The 19,105-nt window shown below is 44.6% G+C and overlaps 1 protein-coding gene across 1 annotated transcript in view; it reads right to left on the bottom strand.

Annotated features, from left to right (window-relative positions):
• Window positions 1–19,105, bottom strand: part of drosha (drosha ribonuclease III) — a 99,372-nt gene that overhangs the window by 2,881 nt on the left and 77,386 nt on the right. Inside the window, exons 26-31 of the mRNA XM_084339857.1 lie at window positions 16,213–16,318; window positions 14,805–14,946; window positions 12,637–12,719; window positions 11,050–11,153; window positions 7,855–7,947; window positions 6,877–6,923 (exon numbers count right to left, since the gene is read on the bottom strand). Coding sequence (XP_084195983.1) covers window positions 6,877–6,923; window positions 7,855–7,947; window positions 11,050–11,153; window positions 12,637–12,719; window positions 14,805–14,946; window positions 16,213–16,318 — 575 coding nt within the window. The remainder of the gene's footprint in view (window positions 1–6,876; window positions 6,924–7,854; window positions 7,948–11,049; window positions 11,154–12,636; window positions 12,720–14,804; window positions 14,947–16,212; window positions 16,319–19,105) is intronic.

Here is a 19,105-nt window from a genome sequence, read left to right as displayed (position 1 = left end):
CTGCCCCTCACTTTAATTTTAAAACAGCACGCATGACAGACGCTCGCTGGTTTGTGTCGACTCGCCGAGCCACAAATTCGACTGTGCAGTTTTTCCGGTCGCTGAGCGTGACGGTGCAAACCTCCACAAATTAAAATCAGTCTTTCAACACCTTCTTCTCGAGGAAGTCTTCGAGTCGGTCGGTGAAGAGGACTCGAATGCTTTTAAACTGTTTTCCAATAGTGTGTTTTGTAAGTTAGCTGTCGTTTTCTTATTATTCTGACTCTGTAAACCAGCGTGTTGACTTTGAATGGGAGGTCAGAGGTAACCTTTTTTTTAATATATACAGAATAAAAAGTTATTCAGGAATAAAACATCACTTTATTCTCAGAAAACCAGACGGATTAAAAATAACATTTTGTCCAGTAAAGAAGATGTTAGAAAAACCTTTATCCAGTTTTTAAGAATGTTTTTTGTTTATTCTGTGACTGAGAATACATCTTCCAGTGGAGGCTGCACACCAAACGGTATATTTTACCTATCGGGCCTATTTCTTCGATAACGTATAAAGTATTTAAACACCTTATTTTGTTTGGTTTTCTGAGAATGAGAGATTAAACTGCAGGGTTGGGAGGATTACTTTAAAGATGAACTCAAACATAGTTAATAATTACCTCTTTTCTTTTTTACTGAATCTATCTGTAATCTAATTACAGTTACCTTTTGTTGTATCTTAATTAAGTAATCCTGTTGCATGTACTCAGTTACTCCCCAACCCTGCTGACCTGTGATTTTAGAGGTTCTCGGTGCATCTTCTCTTCTCTTCCCTCCGCCATTTTGAATTTATGATGCCATATCCCTCAAGATTAAAATCTCTTTTGAAGACATAGTCCTTCAATTAAAAAGGCTCAAGAGTTGTTAAAATAAACTTAAATAAAGTCATATTTAACGTTTAACATTTAACGTCTCACTGGTGAAACTCTGCTCTTGTTTCGGAGACTTTCTGACTTCAGTCTGGTTCTCTGAGAGCGTCCGACTGCCGGCTCTTAAAGTTTTGTTTTCTTTGGTTGCTTATTTAGGATTCCTACCGTAGGAAGGACTTTATATATTTTAAAAAGGTCGAGCTGGTTCGCCCAGCATGGACGTAAACATCGTCAAACAGCCTTAAAGCTGCGAGGCGGCACGCTGACCTCACACATTGTTTCATTTCTGATCCCAAACAACAGAAATGCGTCTTTGTCTAAATACTGGGGGCTTGCGCTGTATCATGGCCAGATAGGGTATATTATCCTCTGATAAATGGGAAAATTTAATTATTACTATTGTCCAGACACTGGACTCGCGGCTGATAACACGGCGCCTCCGGGGTTTGAGCCAACTATCCAACTATCTGCCGTGTGGATATTGTGTTTTCTGGAGGCTGCTGCAGACCTGCATCTCCGGTCGGAGGAGCACACGGCAGGAGCAGAAGTAAAAATAGGTCTCAAGTGTTGGAGTGACACATTATCCATCTGGATCGTGCTTTAACCTGCGAATCAGGTTATTTAAAGTGAGCCTCATCTAAGATCCAATAAGGAGCACAGTCAGAAACCTGTTTAATGTTTTCTGTCAGGTGACCGAGTGTTGGAGCTTCTGCTACTTGAAATGTGAAAGTTTGCTCATTTTCAGTGTTTTGTAGCATTTTAAATTACATTTCTTTTGTTTTTATGAGTGTTTATCCGACAAAACATGCAGTGAAAACACGTAATCCTAAATTTGAGGAAGCTGTGAGCAGAGGTGGGAAGTGACAAGGTACGTTCCAGGTATCTGTACTTTACCTGAGTATCTCTGTGACTTTCCCTCTCTACATCTGAACACAAACATCTGAACTTTCTCCTCCTCACATTTTCAAAACAGGCTCGTTACTTTAGTTTGATGCATTTGAGGGCAAATATAGATTATTTTTATTTCCCAACATCACAAGACTGATTTCAGACGCAGAGAGACGAAACAAAGACGTAAGAAGACGTGAACAGACAGAGAGGGAGACTGATGGGGAGAAAAGGCGTGTTAGTGTCTGTCTCGTATCTGCAGAGTTTCTTATTTTCTCTCTTTGTTGCTGCTCGGGACGCTTTACCAACACAAAATTCGATGTCCTGGGAATGAGACTCAACAATCAACTATCTTTGTGGTGCGTTACCTTTAACTTTAATAGTCTTTGAATTATATTAATATGACGTGAGCTTCAGTTAGCTTTGACCACAAATGTCCTTCAGACGGAGACTTTTTACTCTGATACTCTGGTACATGTCAGAGCCTGTACTCTATTACTTCTACTGGAGTCTTTTACAAGTACCTGAACTTCTACTTGAGTAAAGACTGACTGTGGGGTGGCCTGAGTCTGGTCCTAATAACAAACACTCTCTCCACCTGACGGACAGGAGGAGTCGGTTGAACCTCTCGTGGTAAACGATGAAAAATTTACATCACACGTGTGTTTGACTCGTGAAAGGAAGACGAGGACGTTTTCTTCCTCTTGCGAACCTCTTAAGTCGTCATTATGGCAACAGAGAGCGAAAGTGCAAGATAACGGCAGTATCCTATTAAGAAGGAGACGGATCAAATAAAAAAAAGGAAAAACCTGAAGAAAGACATTTGCACACATACGTACATGTTCAGGGCAACACGCAGACACACACAGTCTATTTCAATATGCTGTCGGTGAGTAAGAACACTTGCTGAGCCTTGGAGAGAAAACTACATATTGCAGTTAAAATATGGAAATCACCAGCATTTTTCCCTGCAAGATGACTTCAGAATAACCCACTCGAGAGGAAGAAAAAAAAAAAAATGGCCATTTACATTGTTTAACATGCGGCACAAGAGCAGGCGTCAGAGAATAGGGTTGCCAAAGAATACACAAGGCTTTTCATTTCCGTCTGTGTTGGGCATCGCGGAGACGTCCGGCGCACTCTGCATGCTGATCACCTGTGGTTAAGGCGTTAACGCACTCAACTGGGATCAGCTTCTTTTGTTTATCTGGACAATGCGGTAAGTCCACTCAAGGACGTGGAGATTTCTGGCCGCGGATGCAACAACGCGGCCCGTTGTGCCGACGGCGGCGCTGGAATGCGCGCCCACGCGGCAGCTGGCTTGAGGAATCCGTGATGAGGGATCAGCTCCCCCTTTTTAAGGACACAAGAACATGCAGTGTCCTTTCACTAGTCGGCCTAAGCTCGGGCTGTGAGGCGACTCCACAATAGGCTGAGTCTATCACCTAGAGCTCGCGCGCACCACATCAGTCAACAAGCCAATAGCGCGGCTGTATAGCGGCGCTGATGAAGGGATTTCCAGCGCCGTGCCAAAGGCCAAACAAAAGACTCAAGCCAGTGAATAGAGATCCTGCATACTGTACTTTACTTTGCCTCTATCCATCCAGTGCTTTTATCTGGAGATTAAGGGGGTTTAGAGAAAGCCGAGGAAGAAATGTAGTCCCCCCCCTTCCAGCGACTAGGCCAGATCGAGGCTCCTTCTACTTATTCAACAGATATTGCATTGTTTGAGAAACAAGCAGCTGCGAGGAAGCTAAAAAAAAAATGGGCAGGCGAGGCGGTTGAGTCTTAGAGAGAGATTGGAGACTTTAAACAGAGACAGTACTATCTGAGAGGATGAATGATAAATGGTTAAGCCGTTTCCATGTATATTTGATGTCGCCTTAGACCTAACGGCGCGTGGTGCACGGAGCCTCGGGGCCGGGGGAAACTCTGCACTGCCGACTCTTTCCTACCTTCCTTCCTTTCTTTTCCGTCAACACCGTTCCCCCTACCTGGCTGCTCTCAGCTCGATTTGTTTGCACTCATGTTTCTCCCGGCCTGGGCCTTGGTTAACATTTAATTCTGCCTTGACAGATACAGGCAGGAGACTGTCAAAACGCAGGGCCATCAAATAATGAAATGTGAAATCGGCCGAGCCACCAGTGGATCGGCTACAGACAGCACGCGCACCAAATATACGGCCCGGTCTCTTTAATGAGCTCTGAGCTGTCTGACTGAACGCAGCCATGTCTCTCACCTCGCCGACACCGCTGGAGCCGCGGATCCTGTCTGCCAGGGAAAAAAAAAGAAGATCTGCAGCAGAAACAAAAAGTTCAATCCCGCTCAAAGTGCTCCTGATACTCGAGGAGGCCTTAAATAAAACATGGAAATGAATCCTGACACGTCGCGGGGAGGTGTTTTCGATCCGAGAGTAACACGAGGTAGGAGCTGTTGTACAAGAGGAGTAATGGTGGAGCCGATGCCGCAGTGAGGGCCAACAAGACAATCAATGACGAATTACATGACACCGGGGCTAATGTCCTTGATTAGTCTTGCTATGTGAACAAATGAAGCGAGGCTCTTGACAATCACATGAGAGACAATGCGGCAATAGGAGTTGATGCGTCAGGCGGTTTTCTGCAGCAGATGAGCTCGAGTCTCATTATATCAGCTCATGGTCAGGAGACACATCCATCCTTCAAAGGTGTGTTTGAACCCCGCTGACTGACCTTGCATATTTATCTCACGAGTAAGACACTCAAAGCTGGAATAACAGAATATGAACGATATTTGTGAGATTTCTGGCACAGAAGAGAATAATTTAAGACCGAGTGGTGAATTTGAAGAAAAAAAAAAAATTGGTCGGGCGACTAAAGAAACCTGACCTCTAAATAATGAGCACTTCCTGTGAATGGTGGATGGTGGAATGGATCGGATTCAGAACCACCGACGAGTCGCTGGTTTTCAGCCCTGGTGCCACCGCATGATGTGGGATCCAATTATTGATCACTGGCTCGAGCCACTGTTTCGATGCCTCGATAGAAAATAGATGACTTGAGACTCGACCTGGACTTGGACTCTGAAGTTAAAGACACAAGCCTTGACCAAAGACGAAATTAAGAAACTAACTAGAACACCACTCAGACCCCTTTGATTAATCGAGCTGATATCAAATCCACTAGATCCAGATTTGTTGTTCGGATCCTCATCGACTTGTTCTCACTAACAGACACCAGCCACAAAAAAGATGCTTAGTGTAGGTTACTGTAGCTGAAGTTTACTGTTTTAGGGCTCCGATTTTTTATTTTGGACAATAAAGTCTCTTGTTTAACTGTAAAGATCTCCTGCCTCCATTAAGTCTGTGTCTTTTCTCACAAAGAAATGTGTGTTTATGTCTTTACTTTGTGTATTTAAGATCATCAGTCAATATCTAAATGTTTTCACTCGAACGCCCAGCATGTGTCGGGCTGTAGCATTAAGAATAATAACAGTAAATGCACAGAAATATCTCATCTTCTCGGTAATTGTCTCATTTTCTTATGTAGGTCATAAACAGGCGTCAGCACTGTACAGAGACTGTTTCATAAAAGTTCCTAGTAACGCTCTTAACTTTTCTCTTTATCGACAAACAACCAATTCTATTACTTATATCACATTGCTGTTAAAATCTAAGACTGAGCGGCCTATTCTCTCGCTCTAATAATTAATTAAAATCATATAATTGACAGGCTCACCTCAGGTGCTGCGGGTGAAAGAAAAGAGTAAATTGAGCTGAGGGCAGAGTTGTTAATTTGGTGGGTTTAAATTAAGTGACAATACAAAGTCAAACAAAGCCCTCGAAACTGGAAGTATTTTGCGCCGAGGGAAGGAAGACTTGGAGAGATGATTTTAAATCAACTGACCTTTTTAAAAGGCATTGCTAATCTAGTCACATGAAACAGCAATTTATGAGGGGGGAAATGTTCATTTACTAGCAATGAGCATCTATCAATCATGGTGACAGAGGTGTACACTGGGGAGAGGAAATGGGAGGAATTAAGGGAGGGAGGACGACACAGGAGAGAGAGTGTGTGCACTGAACTACGCCCCCTGATAAGGAGGGAGGGAGGGAGGCGAGGGAGAGGGGGAGGCAGAGACAGAGGGAACGGCTTTAAATAATAACACTCGGGCGCTAATGTTTCGTAAAAAGCTAAAGCTCCGGCGCACAAACAGTATCAATCACGAGTGGCTGGAGGCCTCATTTACGAGCCAAATGAAATCAAAGCTTGACCTTCGTGCCCTTTGCAAGTTCTACAGGCCCGGTCCAACTGAGCCATTTGTGTTCACCTCCCGCTAATTAGTCGAGTAAAAGAACAAATCGTACATTTGATTAATGCGGCGGTCACGGGGATGGCAGGCGGCGAGAGTCCAGTCCAAAAATTACACTTGAACACCAGAACTCCAGCACACTCGGCGTAATGTGTGATATTATGCATCCGCATGCATATGCATCGAGCGGCGAGGGGCGAACGGGGGAGATGATGGAAACGGCTGGTGGATGTGTTTCTGAGAGCCCCTGTGATTGCATTTTTTTTATTTGGCAGAGAATGAGACATTGAAAATGCGTAAAAACCTCAACTATCTATTTTCCTTAAGTGGTGGCTGATGACAAGATGAAAAACAGCCAAGGAGTGAAGCAGCACACAGGGAGCACGTCAGCTGCGCTCCTTCACATCTGAAGAGGAGCGCTGAGCACCGGAGAGGAAACGCAACAAAAAAAAACACAAACTTTGAGCGGCCCTCGACACAAACTTCCTGTGGTCCCCCCCCCCCGGATGATCGACATGGTCGAGGACGCTTAGCTTCCCCCCGTCCTTGTTTTATTGGTTCTCCATCTCTGGCGAGGCCTCGTGCCTGTGCTCTGGGCGAGCACTTCAAACGGCCTAATGTCCTATATGTCGCAGCCAACCGGCTGGTCAGGCCACAGCTCTCTGCCAGCCATCTTGCATACTGTACAGCCAAGGCTAATATTCAACACTGAGGCAAAGCGTGTGAACGGCTTAGAGTGTGAATGTGTGTGTGTGTGTGTGTGGAGGGGAGGAGTTCATGTTGCCAAACAACTCACATTTTTCAAGCGCATCCATCGCAGCTCCCATTTCCGCCTGTTGGATGCTAGATTAGAAATATTGTAAAAAAAGAAGGAGACAGAGAGACAGACGGAGAAAGAGGGAGAAAAGGTCTTTAGCATATTCAAAATGTCCTTTAAAAAAAAAGAAATGAAAAAAAAAAAAAGGCCCAATATTGAGCGGATTATCAAAAGTGCTTTATATTTGTTTTGAAAGAGCCCTTTTTGCCAAACAATCCCAGGTAACACAGCGCACACATTTCAAAAAGGTAAGCCTATTGGCGGCTCGGCGCCGGGCACTGTTTACGCCTGCGATTCACCGTCCCTGCGTATATATTATGTGCTGTGTGATCATAGCCCGGCAGCGGAGGTGGCTGGGAGCTTAAGTCATGTAAATACAAAAACAGTAAGCTGTCAAAGATCCTATGGAAGGGACAAACTTATCGCCAGCTTAGAGCAAGAGAGAGCGCTTTCAAGTAGGGGGCCGTGGAGGGGATTTCCACATGTGGAGAAGGAGAGGACGGGGGGGGGGTGTTTGATGGATTTAGGTTTCATTTCTCGCAGGCTCAGCTGCAGCTTTATTGTCAACCCCTCCAACCCTGAAAAGGCCTTCTCGCCAAGATTCACTTTCTTTACAAAAGCGTGAATGTGTGAGCGCACACAGCAAACACACACACACACACACACACACACACACACACACAACAGCCCAGGTAAGAGCAGCGCTGGATGTCGCCTGGTTGCCGACTCTTCTCCTGCACAAAGTGATATTTCCATAACACAATTTACGTCAAATCAATAATGAATCGATTCATTTTCATTCTGCATAATGTCTCTCCCGACAGAGTAGGCCAACAAGAGCTTAATTGCTATAATAAACACCATCAATAAAGCACAGCCATTACTTCTCGAGCCCATTAGCGGGCGCATTGAAGAAGCGGAGCGCCTCGTCCCGTTGTGTGTTATTGTATTGCTCACCTTGGGCCTTTGCCACAGCCGATTCGCTCCCCTTTGAAATACACGGCGACGGTGTAGGTGCGAGCGTGTGAGGGCCCGACTGTCTGCAGGGTCCTGCAAATTCAAACACAGAAAAAAACATGGGATGAGAAGGGAGGAAGGGAGGGAGGGGAGAAATAATAAAAAATACCCAGGAGAAAAGGCACAAGGACACTCGGGGACATTGTCCTTCAGAGAAATAACAAGAAAAAGGAGGTAAAAAAAAAAAAAAAGTTTTCAATTGGAACAAATATAATTCATCTCAAGCGGCGGGTTGAGAGGAGGGGAATAGCGCTTTGATTCAGTGCTGTGCTTTGAGAGCGCGCAGAAGCCATCTGAGGGACATATAAACAACTTTTTAAAGCCTCCCCAACTCCCCACACCCATCATCTTCAGATACCCGAGATCTGTGTGTTTGGTGAGAGAAAAAAAAAAAAATGACACGTTGGGAGAGGAACTGAAATAAAAGAATGACAACAGTGTTTGAGAGACCTCACGAGCCTTTTGGTGCCGCTAGAAGGGTAAACAATGAAAGAGCTAAAAGAGGGAGCGAGGAACACTTACAGGAGGAATGACAAGAGAGTATCAGTCAGTTAATTTACAGATGTACCTCATTTAGAAAGAAAAAAAAAAACCGTCAAGCTGTCATCTCTGCTTCATTTCTGCTGGGACGTGTGTACACGACAGCAGACAAAACTTGGGGAGATGTTTGAAATGTTAACATTAGCATAAACATCTCTAAACCCCAAGCTGTGAGTCACCTAAATTATTCACAGACAATTTACTTATTTCAGGAGAGCGATCCATTTTTAATGCAATGTGGTCACTTATGACACTTTATCAATAATTCAGCCTCCCTTTCTCACTTACAAATGAAGACGCACCATCGCACGCGTGGAGCAAATACGACTCTTGTGCAGCCGTGACGTTTTTTTTTTTTCTTCTTCCTTTCGCCGAATCTCAACAGGGAGAACGCGTCGCTTGGAATTATCTCGCTGCTAAAATAACACAAGATGAGCGCGAACGAGAAAGGAAATGTTGGCGAGCTGTTGGGGAGGCTGTCAGCTTCAAGGCTGCACACAGATGGAAGAGGAAAAACGGCACCGCAGAGGGTCTGTGCTCGCTAAGAGCAGCTACTTACTGACTCAGGCCGTTTCTCTGCACAATGTGGAAGTGTGTATGTGTCTGCTCCCTGGTGTGTGCTGCCCGGACGAGATGTACAGTAAAGTGATGGTGCCGGGGTTGAGGTGCGAATCTGTCATCAGCCAGACATATTCACTAGGGAACCTTTACAGAGGGGGGGCTTTGTGCATTAACTCCTCCTCGGTCATTTAGACTCTTTCCATCTGACTCACACTCCGCTCTCACCTTCCTTTTCCTCCACTCTTCACACTTGTAAACAATGTTCAGACGCCGACAACTTCCGGATGACGTGCTGTACGAAAAAAAGGTGCACGACTCAGGCTTATCGACCCGCGGAGGTCAGGTCATCTGTGGAGGTTAAGGACGTGCTCAAGATTATCGGCTGCTCGCCTTGTATACGTCGAACGGGAACAAAAGCGAGCTGTAATTACACTCCAGGCTGCGACAAAAAGCCTGGGATTCACAGGTTGCCGGCTTTACATAAGCTTGTGTCTATTATTGGGGCGTTGAAATTCGAGTCACTCAGGAGCTCCGATTTGTTTCTCATTCACGTTCTTGCGGGCAATAGAGTTGGAGGGAAGTGTTGATTGTAGTGTCAGAGTTGTGCTGTGTCAAAAATCACCATCCGTCGGGCAGATAGACGGAATAACAAACAGAGGAGCGCCGCGGAGACGTTCACATAAATACAAGGAAGACAGAAAAAAAACCTGAGGAAGGAGGAACTGATTAAATGCTGAATTGTGGAGTTCATTGTGCGCCGCGCTGCTCCGTCTTCAACCGCCCTTGCACGTCCAGCCGACCCCTTTTTTTTTTTTTTTTTTTTTAAACCAGAGAGAAAACACTGTTTGTCAGTTTCCATGGCGACAAACACACTGCTTCATGGCAGCTCTCAAAAGCATTCTGTCAAATGACAGTTGCTCCTTGACCTTTTGTCAAATAAGAGGTCTCTTTGGGCGTGTTTATTTATCACAACAACACAGACCTTTACACAGCTATTCACAATGTTCAGGGACCAAAGGCAAGGAGAAAAGTCCGGTAAATTATGTTTGTGCCATTTCATTCCTCTGAATGTGTATTTGTGGTCCTTGCGATGCCTGACTGAACCCATCTCGACCGGAGACTTCGGGGCACGCTGAAGAAAAGGGACGCAAGCACTCTTTTCCTTTCAGTGTGGAAGGGAACGACGGTACGCACATTTCGTTTATCAATCTGTTCGTTTTCAAGGAAAAAAACGCAGATATACAGAAAAAAATTGAATTAACAATATATTATCATGTATAAGATGGGGTGATATGATTCAGTTTTTCCTGAGGGAGCTATTCCTTTAATGTTTATCAGTGTTAGACGAGTGTATCCTGACCAGACTAATGTTTTTGTGGTCGCTTGATGATCAGTAGGCCTGTTGAGAGCGGGTGATAAGCTTGCTATCTTATAGTGGCTTAAACTAATAAACATTGTAAATAGTTAGCTAGTAAGGAATGGATAAATGGTGTAATAGATAAGTAACTGGAAGATACACAGTTTAAATATTTAGCTATGTCAAATGTCCAGATATCCATCGCTCTAAGCTCACTAGCTCAACTTTTTTTTTTTTTTAATTTCTTTTAGCTAACTGTTAAAAGCCTTATTCATCACTTTAAGTTAGCTAAAGGTAGATCTAACAGACAGGCTACACACTGTTGAAATAGCTAAAAGTGGTGGATAAATTAATTCATGGATCAAATAGATAAAGGGCCTAAAAATAATGGATAGAGTGTTGAAACAGTTACATAAAGTAATAGATGAATAGTTGAAATGAGTGGTGGTGTAGATGACGGGGTCTTTGTATTTATCCGACAGGGCTGAGGAGGTAAATCGAAACCTTTCACATCAATATCGCCTACTTTTAATCACATATTAGTCCGTCTGGATCCAGTTAACAAACACTATTTAAAACTTTAAAGAGAGATTTTGGTGAGATGGAAGAAATCACAGTCAGATTTTACTTCCTAAAATTGCAACATGGGCGCGAGCTTCAGATAGCCGGTGTCTTACTTGTACAGCGGGATATCGGGCTCTTTGCCTTCTGTTCTCAGGGTCAGGCAGCACTGCTGCAGCTGAGACTTCGGGTCGTTCCAGTCCTGGTTCAGAATGAACTCCTGAAACACAGAGAAACCAAACACACATGAAATCGAGTCACAGAACGAGAAATTTAAATCTGTGGCAGATGCAAAAAAACCCTCTCCCCCTCAGTCGTGCTTTTATTTCATTCTTGCAGTGACCCTCTCCGACATCTCTACCCCCCACACACTTTTTGCACTCACTTATTTGCTCTCTCCCTGACTGGCTCTCCATCTGTTTCTTCACAGTGAGTACAAATCACAGGCTACTTAAGACAAAAGCCAATCCCTGGCCAGATATAAAGAGCGTCTGGGAGTCTCCCAGGTGTGCAGCCCTGATACATTTCTCTTATCCAAGGGGGACTTCTAAAAGCCCTTCCATTAACAGGGAAGCAGCCTCGTCATAAAAAGGCAGACTTTGAATCCAGAACTGTCTGCTCCTATTAATTTTCTACAAAGAGTGCTTCTGCTTCTGCTTCTGTTGCTCGTGCTCTCCTGCTCTCTCGCTTTACTGCCTCCTACAACTCCTCCATCTCTGCTGTTCTTGCTTTCGCGCTTTACTTCCCCTTTTTTCTCCTTCCCACTTTCCCTCCCTCTCTGGGGGCCGACACCCCTTTAGCCCAAAGCAGAGAAATTAGGCTGTTTTGAGAAAGAGTGAAGCATATACACGAGCCACAGTATCCTCTTTTCTTAAGGAAAAGGAGCGAACATAAAGGGAAGGAGCGTTTATGTCCCTGGGTTTGTCTCTATTTCCACCCAAATTGGATGAAGCAGCACAGTGTGCAACGCTGTGGTTTTCCAGAAGGCTATGTAAGGAGACGTGCTGGCTGTTTCACAACTTTTTCTCTTGGAAGTGGAAATGAGGTGCTCTCTTGCAGCGACCATGACGCAAAGCTCAGCTCCTCTAGAGCTGGGGATTCTCCCTGGAGATGCACACCAAGACAGCAATTAGCATGGCGTATCAGACCACTGCAGCATCTTCACAAGGAGAGGTCCACGCTGTGTGGGTACCAGCACATGAGCATGTGTGTGCACACTTGTGCGCATGCCTCCTTTTTTTATCTACCAGAGTGTGTGTGAGATCGTTTGTGTCTTAGAGGCTCTTCTATCTAAATTTGGACAATCCAGCGGTGCTTGAGAATAAAATGCCCGTCCTTCCCTCACTCATATCTGACCGCGGGAGTCTTGACTGAAACTTGATTCATCCTGAGTCCTGGAACACGACAGAAGTGGACGCCATTAACAGCCCGAGCACTTCTTGGGCCGACGGGAAAAAGGCGGACACCGCTGCTGCGATTCCCGTTAAGAGATGTCAAAAATAGCGATCAAGCCCGCCGTTGCAGCGGGGGGGCATTCAACAGCAGAGCACCACTTCAGGCCTTGCGTCAATGCTAGCACCATTAGGGCCCCCGGCCATTAGCTCTCTCCTCATCATCTCGCCGGTTCTTTCTCTCGGAGGTGCACGGGCTAAGCGGCTCATTGATCAGGTAAGAGTGGTGAATGGCTGGGAATAGGCGCTCACCTTCAGTCGGGGGAAAAAGCAGACGTTCATGAAGGTGTGCACATACTCCAGATCTTTATCAATGTAGAGGGCTGCGATGAAAGCTGCAGACAGAAAAAGGAGAGAGAAACATTATATATATAAAAAAATACAAATGCATAAATAAAGCAGTCCATGTTTTCTCAACAGTTTGCTCCCTTTGCTGCGCTCAAAGTAAATAAAACATTATCAAAGACCTCAGCTGTGGCCCTCCGCTGCAAGTAACGTGACGATAATGTAAAGAAGTGGAAAAGATAGTTGTGTAGTTCCCTGCCTCTTTCCATCAAACAGGAAATGAGTATAGCGAGGGGCCACACAGAGTTCAGAGAAACATCCATATAATATAGGAGATAAAACTGTACGTCTGGCTGAATTGAGAGCAACCGGCGGTAGAAGATAACTGAAAATGTAAGCAGTAGGTGCTGGGTGTCATCTTCATCTCGTGGGCTCTCTCTTTTGTTTTCCCTCTTCTATTAGCTGCCAGAGCATTTACTCATCTCCGTGACTAAGACAGCGGGACATGAGAGAGGAGAATAATAGGTAATATTTCAGGAGGCCAGTTGCAGGCCTCGCTGTAGCTGCAGGGCACGGCTGCTCATATGCGGAAGAGCTGCACTCATTTCCAGCGCTGACCCTCGTCCTCCTTCCTGTGTCATCAACTCTGCTCCGGCCCGAAACCTCCGAGGATAATTTGAAAGGCAAATGACATGAAGCTGGCGTATTAAAGGGGGGGACGCCTATTGAATGCTGACCTTGAATGCATCAGTGCTTTTATCTTCCCTTTGTTTTTCCACAGTTTTGTTCCACTTTTTTCTGCCAATCAGGAACGATCTATTCCCTGTGGACCACAGTCCCCGTCACTGCTAGCTCCCTTCGTTGGCGTCACGTGGACTACGACAGGATCCTAGAAGCGAGTTAGCATTTTTGCACTTTGTTTTATTTGTGAAACTCAGTTTAGTATCGCCCCTGTATTCCTTTTTGCACTGTACATATTCTATATTTTACCGTTTCACCACGTTCGCTTCCACCTGTTTCAGGAGTCGTGTTCAGTCACTGCAGGCTAAAACCCCACTTTTCTTGATTTTGCGGTTTCAAAATAAAAACTTTGAAATAACTAAATAAAAGCAGACTTTTATTGTGAAGGATTTTGAAGGAAATTAAATGTGTTTATAACCACATTAGCGCTGCTTTTTCAACACAAGTGCACCATCTGTTAAAGACACACCTGGAGGAAGGCAGCCATGTTGTAATGGACACAACAAAAACGGTTACAAAGTGCTCGTCTATACCTTTAATATCTGTCAATCCTCCCTGCTGGGAACATTATTTTTACTTTATTTGTGTTATTAAATTTAAATCACATTATCAGCATGATTTTACTGAACACAGCTAGTTTGTTTTTCAGACTTCTGTCCAGCTAAGACGACATACAGCACAGCTGAGTGCGAGACATGTTTTCAATATGTGCAGTCAAATATGACTAAATTATGAGAAACAGGCGTTCGAACACTTGTACTCATTAACAGCATTAAGTCTTGCTGACTCACTCCCCTGGAGCACACACATTCTGCATTATATTGTTATTAATTTCCTTTTTTTCCACTTGGTTAACAATTATATAGAAACCAACTCTCAGTGTGTAACGAGGACTACGAGACTCTCTACCAGCGTGGATCAAACAAGCACCTGACGATGTAAATCATCCTCTCTTCAGGTGCCAAATGTGACTCCCTCCGTTTATTTTAGCAGACTTTGGACGTCTTACTCTGCTTTAAAAGAAAAACAAACTATTAAGCTTGTAGAATAACCACGAGTAGCACATTAACTGGGGGAGGAGGATATTGTGGCGGCATGTAGCTGCTGGAATTAAAAACCAGAAAGGAAAAAAATCTCCACTAACTCCTGCAGTCATTCTGAGCACACAGGGAGCCTCTGCCAGTGTCTTCAGCAGAGATGTGACTGTGTTTGACATCTAACACAAAGGGAACAAAGAAATCAATAACGGCACTTCATGCTGCCATCTTAAACTGCACATTCTGCAGAGACGTACACGAAAAAAGGTTTAGTAGGGGTCTAAGAAGGTCTATAAAGATTTTTCTTTCTTTTCCTTTTCATGCTTCTGCAAATGAATCACAGAGCGGCGAACGTACACTCCAGTAAGTCGGCCAGAGTCTTCGTCCTGAGCGCGACGGGCCGCTTGGTTTTGTCGTTGGTGATGGCGAACTCCTGCATGCCCAGCTCCTCCGCCACTTTGGCCTGCGTGCGGTTGTTTACCAGCGAGCTGCGAAGGAGCTGCGGAGAAAACAAATACAGCATCGAGTCTTCATCGTCGGGCCAAGATGTGAATGAAACTCCACACACACACACACACACACACACACACACACACAGAGAGAGAGACACTCATGGAAAATGTACAGAAGTGCAGGGAAAAACATCAAAATAAACCCAGCATGGAATAATTCATCAAAGACAGGAATGGTAATGCAGAGTAAATGTTTCAGGGAGATTGCAAACGTCGCTCTGTTAAATATTACATTGTGACTCGGAGCTTAGCGGATGACAACATGTTGGAGCGGGTAAGGTGCATTTAACGTCTGTAAAAGGAAAAAACAGAAACATGTTAAATATAGCTGCAAGATGCGGAAAAGAGCAAATAGAATGAAATATGACTGTCTGAATCTGTCTCGCTGTGATGTGCCCTCCTTAACACTACACACACACACACACACACACACTGGTTGAATGAGCACTTTTTTTTTTGCCCCGATATGAAATCCATTTCAGATGTACCCCATCTTGACTCTTGGGCATAGGCATTGCTGGAGCTTTCAGTCTCTTTCAGGCTGGAAGCTTTTAAACAAATGACGTCACGGCTTCCATCTATACAGAACATCCACGAATAAATATCGAGACTGCAAAAGGTTCCTTCTGCAGTTTTTTTTTTCAGACCGAGTTCAATCCCTTCCGGCCGTGAGCAGTCAAGTCTTCTGAAGACGAAGTGCTGACGCCTGAATGAAAAGAGGGGAGCTGTAACGCCATCTGATGCTGTCAGAAAATGGACTCACGCGTTTCAAAGCGCCGATCATTTGCTTTGTACCTGTGTTACAAGCCGCGCCGGGTTCGCGCGCACACGCAACTTCATTTTTTACAGAGACTTGACAGCCCTCGCCAAAAAAAATGTGCCGACAAAGATGTGTTATTGAAAAACCGCTGAACAATTCTGTCTCATGACAATACCCATCACACGGAGTACAGTAAACATGCAGGCGCTGTGTTGGGTGAGCAGAGGAAGAGAGTTATTTTGTGGAAACAAGCAGAGGAGGAAGGGGGTGAGTACCTGGCTGGCACACGGAGGTTCAAAGATTGATGTGAAGGACGGAAAGGAAGGAGGGAGGGAGTCAAAATCACCCACACACACAAACACAAAAGCACAGCTGTAACTTCATGTTGGGTAAGAAGCAGGAAGCAGCAGCACAAAGACGGAATAAAGACAACGCAGAGGTGCAGAGATGCAGACTGCCTGAGGAGCTCTGATGATTTATGATTTGATCTTACTGTTAAATGTCCTTCGTGGTGGTCGGGGAAATGGATGAAGAGGTACTCTGTGGCCACCAGCTGCATGATCGAGTCTCCCAGGAACTCCATCCTCTGGTTGTGGCCGCTGGACGAGAGGAAAAGAAAGGGATGCGTAAACAGCAGGGTTGGGGGAATTGTTCACAACGGTGCATTTTACTCTCTCTTTTAAAACAGAAATGTCATTTTAGTTGTAAAAGTAAGTCCCAAAATGCAACTGGCATTGCTTCAAAGGAGGAAGCTGTTCAAAGACCTGGAAGCAGCTGGCAAAAGGAACATTATTAACAAGACGTTGAGGGCAGCAACACGCTGCTGCAGCGTCGAGTCTGCCTGATCTAAAGAGGGAACGCCGGCATTTATGTTGTATTATTGTCAATATTAGAACTGATGCATACGAGGGGTCGACGGTTTGACTTTTTCAGGGTCAACACCGATTATTAGAAATCAAGGAGACGGAAAACCGATATTTGGGACCATTTGCAGCAATTTCTCGTACAATCTACTCGAGTAATGTTCTTAATTACAATTTCCTGTCACTAGTTACTCTGCAGATTCAACTCCTCCAACATGCTAATTAGTTATGAGATGTCGAAGAAGATGCTGATGTCTCGTTGTTCACGTAGGAAGGTTCACCTGTCTTTGAGCGAGTGCACGACTAGCCATGAGCATGCTAACGTTAGCTGGGGACGTCTCACTCTCTCTTTTTTTTCTATCACGTTACTCTGATTGATTTAACGTGAATCGGTACTCAGAACTACAGACGTAATTTGGTCGTTACCCTTAAAAATATCAAGTTCGGTATCCTACCCTAATAAACAGGGAACAGGAAGAGCGAGCGTTTCATAGAGAGGATATGAGGGAAATGAAATCGTAGGGGTGGGAAGGGGAGGGCAGGGAGAAACGAGGTAAAGAGGAGGGGACAGGTTATTCAGCTACACATCAGCGGCGCATGAAAGGCATCATGCTCTCTCGACAAATCTACCAGGCTTTTAGTCTTTTAACAGAAACGGTGGAGTCGGCTGATGTACATTTCATGGGTGGCCTCTGGGAACAGCTGCACTGACAGGCTGTGTGACAACTCGGAGGCTGCCTGAAGTAGCAGCCCTTCTAAAGAAAAATGGCCCGCTTTGATTGCAATTCAAATGAAAAAAAAACAAAAAAACGGAAGGAAAAATACATGCTTTAAAAAAAACCCTCTGCTACACCTGCAGGAGTGCCTGTCAAAACCCTAAGCCCACAGAGCGGCAAGCGTGCTCGCAGAACAACTTTCAAACCCCAGCAACGATTTCGAGGAAAAATCTCACGGCAGCGCTGCGATACTGTACATCAGCTTCCTGCCTTTCTCCCCCCATCAGTGAAAGGCAGGTCATTAATTAAACAGAATTATAGATTAGCATTGCAGATGTGGGCTGGTGCTGTGCCAAGCAGGCAGGAAGCGTCGGGTGGGTGAGCACCACGCGAGGAGGCACATATACATCTACAGATACGAGCTCCTCGCAGGAGTCTGAAGATGAGAGAGGGAGAGAGATGCAGAGGTAGAAGACGAGGAGAAAGCTGACATCACCCCCATGCTGATGGAAAAGTCTAGTGAAGTTTCATAATCCACAAAACAATTCTGGATCTTCACAGCAGAACAGAGCAGCAAGCAGATCTCATTTTAAACCGTAAAAACAAAGATAAAACGGCTTCATACAGCTCGTCTGCTGTGATCCAAATCTACGAAGCCCTGAGATTCCACCTTGATTTGAAAAGACGTTATTTACACCCCTTTTTTTAAGTTGAAATCTTCACTGTAGCTGCTACGCTAAAAGCGTGCATCCTGTCGGAAGTGGGTGCACGAGCTCGACAGCAATCGAGAGTGTAAATAACATCTTGTCAAATCAGTTTGGTATCGCTGAGCTTCTGGAGACCTGGACGACCTCCAGAGACGTATGTGGACTAAAAAAAAACGTCATCCGACTTTCCATTTGACATAGGGGTTCATAGATAATGACTGAATGTTCTGTTTCTTTAATAAAAGATTTAAAGACATAGTAGTTGTATAGTTTTCACATTAAAATGTCTTTTATTCATATTTCCATCATCGTTCAAATGCAAAGAAATCTGTAATTTTATTCAAGGTGACTGTGCCTTTTATTTTTCACTGTAATTTCCGGGTAAAGCATCAGATAGACCTCGTACGTAAACATCTCCGCCTGAGTCAAACCACATAGACGTTCACCTGCAGTGGTCGTGTTATCAAATACTTTCTTTTGACAAGGAAATCAGTTATTTGATCTTTAGATTCAATTCATTCAGGGATCTTAACAATCATGGAGTCTGTGGAGAACACTGTGATTCAAAAGGAGAAATTCCCCCCACACTCTCACCACCACTTCATCCACTGAGAGGACTCTTGCTTCCATCATCACTTCTCCTCACCCACATTGTTGTATAAGACGGCCGACGAGGAGGAAGAAATGAATAAATTTCTAGCCGCTTAAACCGCAACAGCAGCACTTTTAGAAGTGAACGAAAAACTTTCTGCCGACTGACGTCCAAACGCACGGCGACTGATATCATATCCTTACCTTCAGTTCCTTAAGATTTTGTTTTGGACGTGTTTTTGACGTGTCCGACGGTCGTGTAAATGCCCAACACAACGCCTTCCAATAGCATTTTTTATTCAGACCAACAGTGCAGAGCTCGACTAAAAACTAAAATAAAGGAAAAGGATTTTGATGTGTGAACCCAAAGACAGCAGATCAGTTAATCCAGGGACACGGGCGGAGTGAGAAACTTGAAAGGCTACTTTTCATTTGACTCCGTCTTTAGAGGTCCAGATCTGAGCTTCATTAGGAGGGAAGGGACACTGCCTGACGCGCACTCCCACATT

Source organism: Pagrus pagrus (assembly GCF_965226575.1).
Source record: "Pagrus pagrus genome assembly, chromosome: 20".
Classification (NCBI taxonomy): Eukaryota; Metazoa; Chordata; class Actinopteri; order Spariformes; family Sparidae; genus Pagrus; species Pagrus pagrus.
The sequence above is the reverse complement of the archived record's forward strand: the minus strand, read 5'-3'. Positions and strand labels throughout refer to the sequence as shown.